This window comes from Scleropages formosus, chromosome 3, assembly GCF_900964775.1.
Source record: "Scleropages formosus chromosome 3, fSclFor1.1, whole genome shotgun sequence".
In the NCBI taxonomy this organism is placed as follows: domain Eukaryota; kingdom Metazoa; phylum Chordata; class Actinopteri; order Osteoglossiformes; family Osteoglossidae; genus Scleropages; species Scleropages formosus.
This window is the reverse complement of record NC_041808.1, coordinates 10,078,706-10,092,580: the sequence shown is the minus strand read 5'-3', so window position 1 is coordinate 10,092,580 and position 13,875 is coordinate 10,078,706. Positions and strand designations below refer to the sequence as shown.

General features: G+C 49.2%; 1 protein-coding gene across 1 annotated transcript; it reads right to left on the bottom strand.

Annotated features, from left to right (window-relative positions):
- Positions 1-2,734: 2,734 nt before the first annotated feature.
- Positions 2,735-8,914, bottom strand: artn (artemin). Its single transcript, XM_018734679.1, has 4 exons — positions 8,857-8,914; positions 8,399-8,487; positions 6,333-6,513; positions 2,735-3,153 (listed from the first exon to the last, which is right to left on the bottom strand). The coding sequence occupies exons 1-4, from the start codon at positions 8,912-8,914 to the stop codon at positions 2,735-2,737; spliced, it is 747 nt and encodes a 248-aa protein (XP_018590195.1).
- Positions 8,915-13,875: the final 4,961 nt, after the last annotated feature.

Here is a 13,875-nt window from a genome sequence, read left to right as displayed (position 1 = left end):
CCTAAAAGTATGTGAATCCTATAGGGATGGTCATAATTCTTGTACAAACTTTTAAAATTTAAATCTTGCACCTATAAAATGAATAAATGATTATGATTTACACACCTGATTCTACTTACCTACTTGGTTTAACCAAGGCAAGTTGGGGTTCACTTATTTTTGCACTACTTCCATTTTTCTACCAGACCCATGATTTCCTCGAATCTAACATACGGAATTAATAATTACACACCTATTACGTCAGATGAGAAAGACCGCTTCTCATTTTGTGGTAAAACCGAGGGACGCGAGGGGTTCACATACTTTCAAGCTGCACTGTACGTGCTGGTCTTCTTGGTCAGGGTTAGACCTTAGTAAACTGCCCTTGCTTCCCCAGCACCAAGTTCTGAAGACCTGACTACCTTTTAGTAGGTTTGATTTTCCAGTCCCATGAAAGTCCATACTGAGTGAGAACTACAGTACGTGGTCTGGATTGGCACCGGATGCGGTGAAATACAGTACCTGTGAAAAGAGCGAGTCCACTTACTGTGAGTGAGTTTTTTGTTATTTCTGGTCGGCATTCCGTTAAGAAGTCTGACCGGGAAACGAGCAACCATGTCTTCTGATGTAGGATATTTGTGGGTCTCTTTCCTTTCACTCCCGGTCTGGTCAATGCCATCCAAGCACTGCTCAGGTTGTCCAGGTGGACTCGCACATTTCACTGGTACTGTAGATCCAGGATCTGGGTATTCCTCCCAAAACTGGTGCAAGATTAGGTCTGGAGAGACACCTTTACACAGCAGCAATAATCATCTCAGGGTCATATGAACACATTCATTCTCAGAGTCGAATAGAGCAGAACACAAAAGATCAGAACCTGACTGCACCTCCAATGAGAGACCCCCTCAAATACAACAATTTAGACCGAAATTTGCAGAACATAATGATGTCAGAAGATGCCCACTGAATTTCTTTTACATAACCAAAGCGAAAGCAGTAGAAATAACCCCCATAACTCTGCCCGTTTCCCACCGCGTAGGTGAATGGGACAGGTACTCAGTTGAATTTGCCCTCATGGCTTGATGTACACAGATTAGGGACGTAAAGATGAGATTCCCCGGGTCGACTTTCAATCTCTCATCTGTTTCCAAACAAGTCCGCACGGTCTAATCCCAAACGAATCTCCTTCAACCGCATCCAAAAAATTCCCCGGTGACTGGTCATATCGGAGCCACGCAAACTTAAAACCACATTTAAGACCCGACAGATGACAGGACGCTGATAACAAAATGCGACAAACATTCATATGCTGTGAGAAAACAGCACTGCCTATAAGCCAAGGAAGGGAAAGACGTGCAGGTGGAAGCCTTGTTCTCTTTGGCAACGTCATTGATGACGCCGAGAAAAGAAATGCCCTACATCACAGAAAGATCTCCACCACAGTTTATTTGGTTAAATAATGGTCTAAATGCCCCAAACTGAAAGTGACCATTTTACTGCTTAGTCACATAGTAGACGTGAAAAAACATTCTAGTAATCTATTTGAACTTCATTCCTTTTCTGTTTGTTTGCAAATATATATTATCTATGTAGAGATTTCATATATCTTTCCATCTGCACAGTGGTACACTATAAAGATTTTCTGTTGCAAAGTGACACAAAAACGTTATTATTGCATGTTAAAAAGCCCACGTGACCCTTATGATTTACCCTTATGCCTTACAATCTTAGTATCTCTTACCATGTTATGACATCATCAGCTCATGGCTACTTCATCCTGCTTACGGTCATTTATTGTTCCGAGTGGTGACCGGCTCATACCCCCCGTCCGCAGTCCCATCCCAGAGACAGTGCGGAGTCGCAGTGAATCCAATTTAATATCGATCCTTGTGCACACCCAAAAATTATTCTGGCTCTGAGCACAGCCACTAGTTGGTCACGCAGACCGGTGTCGATTTGCCAGGCTTTGAGTCGGTCGATGATGTACCTACCGACTGCGAACGGCCGATCGCCAACAGCCGCGACGCCGCCGGACACGGAAGAGCAGCTGCTCACCTCCCGCTGCTCAACACGAGATCACGCTACGTAGCCCTGTATATTACCGATATGGACACAGGCGGATTTTGCGGGACGTCGTTGAGTGGACGTCAGGATGATGGTATCACAAGTAATGCTTACACTTTGGTTTCCCAAGAAGCTTCTTGGGTTTTTGAGCAAAATTATTGACCTTAAATATCTATCTTCATTTGACCATGAGCAGCTACAGTTCCCCGACAACGTTCCCGGTCGTAGTCATCCGTCCTCCAGAGTGTACGGTGCGCGATTTCCACTGTGTCCCAACGCTAAGCGAACAACACGGAACCACGCGAAACCTTCTGGAGCGGACCGTTCCTCCCCAGCGTGCGCTCATCTCAGGCACTCGTAGTACAGTGCCTATGTGTCTCTACTCTTCAGACCGGGGTAGTCCGTCTCTGGCGTTCCCACCCTTCGAAGCAGGAACCCCCGCACTTGGTGCAGGCAGGTTCTTGCCATCGTGTCCTCATTTGTCAACTGGGCCCAGAGGGAGTGGAAACAGAGAACGCCAGGACCTCAGACTGGAACCCTGGACCATCGTTCCACAGCAGCCGCTGAGGGGAACCTCCTGGCCTCAGAACCCATCCCGGCCCTCCTGCGTACATCCCGGCTTCCAGAAGCAGATCCCTCTCTTCTCTTCCCTGCTGGTGATCCTCCGTGGGGTGTTCCCCCCTCCCCGCGCTCAGCCCACACAGCTACAGCTGGCTGCCGACAGGGACTCAATCGTCCGCCAAGTGGTCTGGGCGTCCATAAAGGACACGGTCTCATAGCGGGTAGGCCGGCAGCAGGGGTGCGCGCTCACCTTCTTGGCAGCCTGCTTAGATATGGTCCGATTGTCCATCAGAGTCTTGAGCGCCAGGTCGTAGTTCAACCGCGAGCTGCGGCAAGTGCCAGCGCAGTACTTGAACAGGACGATCTCATCCGAATCGAAACCCAGTCCGAGGTCTCGGACCCGCATCTCCTTCCTCTCCATGCGGCAGTCCCGGCTGCCTTTGGACTTCTTCCGGTTCTTCCGCGAGCTCTTGAGCGGGGTGGAGCCGGAAGGAGAGCGTGCGAGGCGGCCGCGGTGAAGGTCGGCTCTGTCCGAATGCGGCAGGTTGGCTGCGAAGACAGACGGGCACCGAACAAACAGCATGTAACCACAGTCTGCCTGGGGGAAAATGCACATTAATGATGTGGGTCCAATAAAACCACCGTACCTGTTATCACGACACCCTGGGGTGCGGTAATACGAAACTGTCCAGCCAATCAGGACCCCGCGAAAAAGACGACGAGATCAACGGGAAGAGAATGTTCCGGCTTACCGAAGAATGCTCATTTATGAGGACCATGTATCGAACGCGGTTCGCACGACAACTAGTCTGAGATGCAAATTCAAAGCATTTACAGAACATGAGCCACATGATCGTTTAAAGCAACGCGGTTCCACTGAGTGTTCGGTCACGAAAAAACGAAAAAAGCGAAGACAAGCATGTGGTAACGAAATGTAGGCAAGGCAACATGCAGCTGGTTGAATGTTTATTTACAGCAGTTTTGTGCCGACTTTTTATAAATAACTTAACAGGAAAACAGCACCAATAGAATAAGCAGGAAATAAAGTGGGGATCGAGTTAATGCAAGATGTCTGTTGCGCATAAATACGTACGCTGACGTTTAATAAGTGGCGCTGTCCCATAAACAAGGCCATGTCTACATCGGGGACGGGGAACGTCCGGTGCTCGCATGTTGCAAGATGTGAGGCTGGGGCGGTTAGTCATCCCACGCGGCGCTTTGCGTGTAAATCAGTGTAAATGCAGGGTAAACCTCAAAAACCTGAAAAATTAACACAAGGTTCCCTGCCCTTGACATCTGGATTCGGCCACTTCGGGGCAGCGGGTATTTTAAAGGGTCACAGATTCGGGACCGAAACACGAAACAGCGGTCCTCCGTCTGACTCCGAGTCAACCTTCATCGGCGGCGACCGAGGTCCCGCCGCTCTTGGACCACTTCCTCCGGTTGCGAACACACCGGCCACGTTTCCAGGGGCGTGCGATGCACACGCTGACTAGAGCTTTCCGCTCCGGCAGCCGGTACCGAACTCCGACGGCTTTAAGACACGGTTCTTGTTTCGTTGCCCGCCGTGGGTTTCATTTCACCCGGTATGTTCGCATGCCGTTTCTATTATGCGACGGGCACGCGAGCGTTCCCGAGCGCATCCGCAGTCTCCGGGTCCCTCGCTACATGTGCGCGGAGCGTGCGGGAGGAGAGCGGGCGGCCGCTTGCGTTTGCTCGCTGAGATCAAGACCGAGCTCGGAACGAGAGCCACATGATCCCGCTGGGTTTCTCCGCAGCTCCTCTTGCCGTCCTGGGGGTCAGCGGCAAAGCCACACTGGTATCCACGGAGATGATTAGCGATTATGAAAAAAAATAAACAAGCAAAGCTGCGTCTTTCAGCAAAGCTACCCAGATATAGGCCCTATAGGGCCATGCGCTGAGCAACCTGTAACTGTCGTTACAGAGACAGCTTTTTACTCCCGACGCTTACAGTTTACGTCTTCACATTTAAGAACCAGCATACCGCAGTCAACCGCCTCAGCGGTACCTCGCCACCGCAACTCACGGAGGAAAGCTCGCGTTAAGATGAAAACGTCCCACGTTGTTCTAAACATCTGGCATCACGTAAGGTATTATTTTACACATTCTTCTCTCTGCCAGGGTTTCCTACCAATTTTAGCTGTTCTACTAGGTCTTGCACCTTTTTTCACATTAAAAATCAAGGAAGCATAATAATATACATACCACGCACCTGGAATAAATTAAAGTGTGAAAATTAAAGCCATAAATAATTAAGCTCTCTGTTCTAAAAAAAGAATAGAGAAAAAGGCAGCCGGACACACGTGACATTATTCTTGGAACATGCCGATCCCGTTCTAATAAACTTTAAGATCCTCCCTGCGAAGCGCTGACCGAATCTGGGACCGAACTGCTCGGGACGTTTGGAGAAACCTGCAAAGCAACTCTTTCAAAGTGCTCGAGTGGCGCGACAAGATGTCGGCGAGCAGCACGCGGCCTCGGAAGGAGAGCGGCGACTCGGCCCCTGTAGAAAAGCCACGGTGGAGCCACTCGTGGAGCGGCGAGGCCCTGATTTCCATGTTACGAAAGCGACGCGATTCGAGCGCTCGAGTGAAAAGATGGTCGCGCTTGGTCGGAATCATGGACGGTACAGTTACAGCGGGGGGGGAGGGGTTATGGTCCATGTGGCGCCACGAGCGTCGAGCTCCAAACCGCAGGCTGCTATGTTGGGGTCTTCCAGTGTGTGCGTGTGCTGTAACTTCCTGAATTTCAGGCTCATTATTCCAGAATATTCTGAAGGACTCGACTGCCCTCCATTCTTAATTTAAGCAACTATATGACACTACAGGACGAGATGGGCTGGGATAGGACAGGATTCGACAGGATAGGATACTATATACTATACAGTAACTATATACATGGTCTATATATACATACGTGTGTGTGAGCGAGAGAGACAGAGTCCAGTCAAAGAGACTGAGCACTACTAGTGTACTAGATTAACAAAATGCTAAAGGGTTCAGAAGACAAGTGCTCTTACAAAGTAATAAACCAAAGAGGTCATGTGATCAACACAAGCTGGATGCCAAGGACATGCAAGGGGATGTGAAGGGCTGCAGTCGTTCAGTTTCCCATAACCGAGCGCACTTGAAAAGTTTATGGCGCAGTACATGATCTCGGAGGTTTAGAGCACATGGTGTGTGTGTGTGTGTGTGTGTGTGTGTCTGTGAGTGTTTAAATTCCTCCCACTGAGCTCCCTGCATATAACACCCACCCCCCACCCCCAGGCCACAGCTGCAGTAATAATATTGGGGAAAAATGACAGTAAATCAAAGTGTGGTTTCGTGAACAGTGATGTTCATTTTAGACTTACATTACTTCACTCAGCTGACGCTTTCCTCCAAAGCGACTTACAATTATTCACCCAGCGATACAGCAGGGTCATTTTTTTTTTCCCGGAGCAATTTTAGGTTAATTACCGTATTCAAGGGTATTACAGCTGGAGGTGAGACTTGAACATGCAACCTTTGGGTCCAAAGGCAACAGCTGTAACCACTACGTTATTATTAAATCAAAACCAGTTAAACGACCAATATGTTTATTCAGTGCTGTCTTTCATAAATTTGATATCCAGCTGTTCGGTGATTAGCGTCAGCAACGTAACGCCCTTCCTGTTGGGTGCGGAGAAGGACGTGGCTCAGCGTGATGCGAAGGGTACGGTGACTCACCCAGCAGGGCGCCCCATGAGCTGTGGACGTCCCGACGGACCTCTCTGCCCTCCACCTCCGGGGTGGGTGGGGGCTGGCGGCCCGCTGCGTCCAGGTTGAGCCGGGGGTCTAGCTCCCTGCCCGCCCCAGGAATCGCCCCTTCTGCCAGAGTCAGGACGCACGCCAGCATCCAAAGCATCACCTGGGAGGCGGAAAAGAGAAGCGGCCGTGAGTCTCTCAACCAAACACCTCCGTGCTGTGGGGTCACGGGAGCGGGCAGGGAAATGAACGCTTTCGGTCCTCCCTCGGTGGACGCTCGGTTCCCGCAAGGCGACCTGCACCGGATGAGCTGTGCAAGGTCCTGCGTGGGGGGGGCAACGGGGCTTCGTTCTCAGGATGTGCAGTGCCGCGACCCACCTCCTTTTGACACGGTACACACTGGAGAAGGGCAGCAACTCAAAAGCGCCCGTGAGCGTACCCGCGTGAACCTTCGAGCGGGCCGGTGAGCGTAACTGGGAGCGGGAGGAGACACTGAGCGGGAGATGCACACCGAGAGACCAGATGAGAAGCCCTGTCTGATTTACCGCAGTGGCGTTTCTGGAAACAAAGGGTCGAGTAAAGAGCCCAGAGCCACAGTACAGTGCAGACGGCCTCCCGACTGCGTGTGTTCAGAATTAGCCCCGTGGTGACTCCTCTTCAAAACTGCGGCTTTGCAGCACATCGAACTTATTAACATACGCAGTTGTGCACGAGCACTGCTTTTATTAGCACTTTCGAGATCAAACGATGAGAACGAGGGCAGTGAGAGAAAAAGAGAAATTCACGATCCGATAAAATGACACATACAACCATGCAAAAGGATAAGAACCAGACAAGTGCTTTAAAAAGTGTTTTTTTCTTTTTTTTTTTTTTAAATAACCTCATGGTCTGATAAAATACACAAACAAAATCCTCGCCGAATAAGTGAGGATTTATTACACATTACATACTTTTTTCATATGCACTTCACGGGGGCAAAAAAAGGCAACTTTTATTCATTTTCCCTTTGATTAATGGAAGATGAAAGCTAAAGAAATGAGGATCAGATAACATTTTTATAAAATACCAGGCACGTTTGCCGGTGAAAAAAGCAGCTTAACAAAACAAATCCTCGCAATTTAATGTTCCTGTCACTTTAAGTAAAAATGAGTATGAAAAAACATAAAGCAGTTAGTCAGCAGTGCTCACTTATATTAATAAATACTTTGAGTTACCACAGGTATTTCCCCGCTTTTGTATGTCACAGAGCCATGAAATGCAGTGGGTGTGTGTTCCTTATGCTCTGCTGAGAGCTCAGAACCACATTAAAACACCAGATCCCTGCTTCCGAGTGTGTTCTGCGCACAGCAAGCAGCCTGCAGCCCGACTGCGCTCGACCACACACCCTGTTTCGCGGTGCGACCGCTTGTAGGTCACCGAGTCGGGATGGTCCAGAGGACCCTTCTGTTGCGCCATGAGTCCCGCCGCAGATTGCCTCTGGGAGCCTTAATTTGATTCGCTGCTTGTTAGTTGGCCCCGCCCACCCATTCATCTTAGGCTGACACCATTCCAGCTGCTCCTAGCAAACTGATCCTTGCTGCTCTGCGGAACCCATGGCAACCGGCACCACGTCCGCTCGCCTTGGACAGCCCCCTACACCACATACCCCGTGACTCGGGGTGCAGGTCCACCAACTGCTCATCTCTGGGTTCACCAACCTTCAGCAGAAACTCACACAGCGGTGAGTTGCACCCAGGCGAACGCTGCAAGCGACACCATCCCTCGTGGGTCAAAGGAATGGGAGAGGTTACCCAGAAGCACGTGCTGTGTAACCCAAGAGCAGCTGTACCACACAAGTTGTTAGGATGCATCATGAAGCCACATGTCCGACCTACTGAATTTCACCGAACATAAGACGCTCATAAAGCCCCACAACGCAGGCGCCTGTGTAATTCATCAATATTCTTCCAGAAGTGGACCAACCAGAGAAGTGACGCACGAAACCTAGGTCTTCGACATGAACACAACACTATAGGAAGCACGTGGGCTAAAGGAACAGTGGTCCTTACCTTGAAGTTTCGCAGATGATTTGGAGGACCTGCTGGGAGTTTGATGGAAGCCTTCGTCCGACCCGCCTCCCTGCACGGCCTCGCCTCACCTGAAGGAGGGACAGAGGCACCGCTGTTAACTGTGCAGTGAGCAGGTCCAAAGGAATGGAGTCAGCAGGAGACGTGGTCCATGGGTCACCCCTTGGTCCAGAGGTTCAATCCTCCACCTCTATCCTGAAGCCCAGAGCTCTGTTCGGCATTATGTGTCTCGTCCGGCGGAGCCAGGCTGCCCTCAAGAGAAGGGCCTTGCAGGAATCCACATCCAGGTCCAACTACTCCTTCTGTAGAGCTGCCTGCTGTCCTCCTCACAGGTCTTCTCGGGAAAAGACCATAAGGGTTTGCCAGAAGTGCACAGGTTCTAAACCTCAAGAACAGATGCTCATGCTATAGGGTTACCAGGCCATCAGAACACACCTTACAGTTATAACGTCCACTGCTTTCATCCCCATCGGACAGAACCTGCAGCTTCTGTGACATGTCCAAGCGTGGACTCTGCTCTGGTCCAGGTGTGTGGAGGGCATTATAAACACTCACTAAAACTAGGAAAACACCATACAAACAATCCAATATCGTACATATGCTGTATGGTTGTCTACGATTTTTATCAGGATTCCGGCTTGGGATGAAGGGACTGCAGCGGACATGTAGTCTCAGTCGACAAAGAGGTCCCTGGGACAGCTGGAGTTCGTGAAGATGACACCACTCTCTTTCATCAAAGCTTATTAATAGACCTGATCCCCCATACCAGGTGAGCTTGATCCACATGTTCTTCTTCCATACGGTGCACCATCTGACTTTTGTTGTTAGACCGATTGCACCCGTTTAATACCCGTTATGAACTCCTAATGGAATGTGGACAATGGAACGTCTCAGTGCTGGACTAAGCCTTCCAGGTCTGAAACAGAATAAGGCTGGTCTTTGCAATGCGGTGAGACACATGTGATCGTCCTGGGGGGGCCAGTCCCGGGCAAAGCGAAAACTCTGTTTCTGAAAGTCACCAGTTAAAATACATCTTAAAGTGCAGAGGTCTGCAGAGTATTTTTCAAATCACTGCATATGATAGTCAGTGGAAAATTGATGCTGTGAGGCAGAAGGGTCCGCTGAATGAATGAAGAAATGGCTGAAGAAAAAAATAAATAAATAAATAATAATGGTGGGAGTGAGATTTCAGTATGCCCCTTCACCCTTCCAGCGGGGAGCCGAGCTCTCCTAGAGGAGGTCAGGTGAGGTGCTGGGAGAAGAGCTCTTAACTGGAACCTGTTCTCTGCAGAAGGAGGAGAGAGCTACTCCGGTAACCCTATTCCTGCATGTGGGGCTTGTGTTACTGCCCAGGGAGGGTATCCCTGCTGTGGAAGGAGAGACCGGTGGGTGTGTGTGTGTGTGTGTGTGTGTGTGTGTGTGTGTCTGGGTGACAGAGAAGGGGAAACACACACAAATTAACACATAAGTAAGTTACAGACCAAAAGGTCATGGGGTGGAGTGGGGGGGTCAGCGAAGCCTTGTTAGGAAAAGTGGATCCATCCATATTTGTGGAAATGCAAAGTTCCAGTTGGGCAAACGAAGAGTAACACCCACGAAAGCAACTTTTATATTCCCTGGCTTCCTCTTCCTTTTGCTGTTATAATTAATGTGGTTATTGGCAGTAAATCGCACTTGGATATCTATTACACGGTGGCCTCCTAATCAAGTCTAAGCATTAGATAATTTTACTGCTTATAAACACAGTAAAAATATGTGTTACTCATAAACATGCTGTAATAGCTTCTAGGAACCCTGCCATAAAATTATAAACAGTCATCTGTCTTGCAGGATGAGGTATATATATTTAGCCAGGTAAATCACAAGCCAGACAGCGGCATGTTCTATTTAAATCATTTTTTATCTATTTTACTGCAGCTGGTTTCTAAAAATAGCACAGCAAACAAACACCCTGAATGCGGCTGCCTGTAGGCTGGATGGCACAGGGGCGAGGTGCACACGCACCGGGAGGCAGCCGGTGTCGGGTTCCCCTGCAGGGCGGCAACGGGTTCGAGTTAACCCAGCTTTTGTCCGGCGAGACTGTACAAGTGGGGGTTGAGCGCCTACGGAAGGGGGTCCAGGTCACTGTTGAAACAGTGCCTTCATGTTCTGGTACCTTGGAACCATTGTACTGCGGTAGCGCTATGTCATGTTTGGCAACATCACATGACAAATCTGCAAAAAATATCTTTTTTTCTTTTTCTTTTTTTTTTAAATAAATGTTTTCCAGAATCACCGAGTAAAGAAAGAGAGAGAAAAATACTTTCTAATGAGTTCCATGTTTTTGTTACCAAACACCATCTGCAACTGTGCAGACACTTTCATTCGCGGAAAGTGCATCGGCGGGATTTTAGGTTTGCTACAAATGAGAGGGGAGACCTGCAGCCGCGTTCAAAATATGACGGCGAACATAAATTAGTGTGGCTGAGGGCCGGGAGAACGAAAACGCACGTCTGTGTGGGCCCGAGTCCCGCGGGAGAACGCCGGGGAGGCGACTGAGCTGCGCAACGCCGAGATGCTGAAACCGAACACCGGGCCTGCACGCACTTAACGGGCGGAGGGGCCGTTCGGCAGGGCTGGAAACGCTGCTCCAGGAGGGCGTACGAGGCGCGTCGATGCCGTTGACGGTTGCGTCACCACGTCTTTAATTGAGTCCACGCGGCACTTCGACTTCATTTAGCCCGCAATGGTAATTATTACATGTAAAAAAATTCAGGACCCATCAAAGCTGCGTGTTGAAATACTCCTCAAATGGCCCTCAGTACGCAACCTCGAGGCGTGAGTGCCCCCCGCCGCCCTCCCTCTACTGAGTAGGGTAATAGAGGTCCCCATGAATCAAGTTAGAGAGCAGGATCTGCTGGTCCAAAGCCATTTTACAGCCCTCTTTCCAGTGGCGCACCCTGGGAACCTCACCATTAACGGTTTTTCACCTGTCGTTAACGGTGAGGCCGCGCAGCGAAGGGGGGAAGCCACTAAATCAGGAGGGCATCAAAAGCTACCTGGGGAAAGCCGATACGCTGAGTGCACGCATGATTATTTCCAGCTCAGTCCCGGGCCTTCCGCCTTCCTTCTCGTAACCTCGCACCTGCGTTCCCGACCGAATGCTCGTTCCCATCCGCCATAAAGCCATCGATAAAATAACAAAACCCATCCGGCACAGCACGTCCTGAGCGCTGCCCGCGACGGCTTGTCGGATGTTTTTGCCTCCCTCGGGTACGGAAGTGTCGGCTTTACTCGGTTTTCACGGTAGATCAAAAACACTGGGAGACCATTATATATCGGTCAGCGCACCCAGAAGTGGTGGGAAATACAACTTCAGTTGGACAAACACCTGCCTACGGGTCATATTCGAGCCCTTTTTACTGAAGCGAGTGAGGATATTTACAAGGCATGGTCATGAAGTTAAAAGGATGTACGTGTCTCTGCCAGTGGAGCTCCGTAGAGCACATGGATTTGTGGAAGTGAAGCACGAGCCCCCTTTCTCCGGTGGGTAGGAACTAAGTCCAGACATGGTTCACAGGCAGGGATTACTGCTGTTTTTGTGAGACGGGCAATTAGAGAGCGTCCTAATCTCCGCTGTCACTTCAAAAAGGGCCATGTTGAGGCAAGCGTTCACCTCGGACTCAACTCCTGGCCCGTTCCCTTCTCAGGGCAGCGGGAAGGAAGCGAAATATCTCCACCCAGCAGTGTGGCACTGACCATTATGTGCCGAGCTTCACGGTACAGCTTAACACCACATATGCTCGCAGTGTACGTGAACACTGCCTGTTACTTCTGGGCACAGTTTTACACTGAACCCAGTAAGACAGAGCAATACTACTCAACGATTCCAAGGGAAGCTCACCATTAATTTAGTTAAATACAACACAGCCCAGTGTTACACATAATTTCCGAAGACGGCAGAATCCTTGCCAGTTCCACCCCATGAAATCACCAGTATCGAAAAGTGCATAGCGCTGCTCCCCATCTTCTAATACGGTGACATTTCAGCTCCGTACCCCTGATTAACATGCACGGAGCTGTTTGGTGCTGTTTAACAAAGCGCAAAATGAGGCCACCGCTAACACGGTGAAGAAGTCGAAAACACGTCAAGCGATGCAGAGTCTTGTTGGACATGTTGCCCAGCAGACGCAAAGCGATGCGGTTACACCAACTTCTACGGCTCGAGGGCTTGGTCACTAAAGGGCAGTTAGGAAACTCCAGGAACAGCCAATAGCGATAGAAAAACAGATCTGATCCAAGCCTTCTTCTCCATAGCAACGGGCTGCAATTGGCTGCATCCATCACAATTCCACACGTGGAGGAATTTCGGAATAGTTTCTTGAGCAATCAGCAAAAGTGCAGTCCTCTGGGGGACAGACTCACCAGGGAAAAAGGCCCAGACTTAAAGAGGCCCTACTCTTTCCAACCGTTGGAGCCATCGCCCCAGGCTTGCGCTCTTTAGCTCCGCAAAGATTTGCGGTTCCTTCTAGAGAAGTTCTTAGCCCGTGACGTGGAAGTGGGGGAAAGTAACTGTCTCTTCGAGCACAAGACGCACACCTTACATGGCTAAGGTCTCAAGAATAAATCCAAATGTAAGACACACTCCTGACATAGTCAAGGTCTCAAGACTAATGCATCACAGGAGTGCTGAAACTCATAATTTTTCTGAGAAATTCCAATCCGGGAAACAACCTTTATCAGCAAATATCAACCTGCAGTGAGATGCTGCAATACGGCCGTATATTTTTCCATCAAAACTGCTCCAACCCCAGCTGGAATTAAACTCTCTGTTTTGAGTCCACCTAAAAATACACTTATGATGTATTACAATGGGGCACTGTGGTAGCAAGTAAACTCTCCCTTGGGTCCACCATTCATCTGCAGATTTCTTCCTCATACTTCTTAATGTATATGAGCAGGAAATACATTCTGTACTATCACGATCAGCATGCATCACGGCAGCGCACCAGAGAAGGTCTTTGTCCTCTCGTGATCTTCTTAGCCTGCTGACGACACAGGCAGGTATTACCGTAACATAGGTTGAACATAGGTAAAGGTCAGTTGGGCTTCCCATCAACGATCAATAGGGCTTCCCGCCAGCGATCAGCAGGAGTTTCCATTGTTAGTTAAACTACTATGAGCTCTGTGACTCATCTACTGAAATAATCACACACTTCATTATCCCAGGTTTTCTAGCAAAGGGCTGAATCACAGAAATAAGGGAGACCTAATACACAGACGTAACTCGACTGCAGCTGCTACTACAAACTGTATTTAAAAGTTGTTTTACAAGGTTTTGTATAAATGGAGTTTATTAAAGGAGACAAACAATAATTTTAAAGTCCTGATTCTCAAACCACTGGGATCTGCAGTGGGGGAAAAAAAAAAAACAAGCAAACTCACACAAAGCAACTAATAAATTCTCTCATTTAGACCAC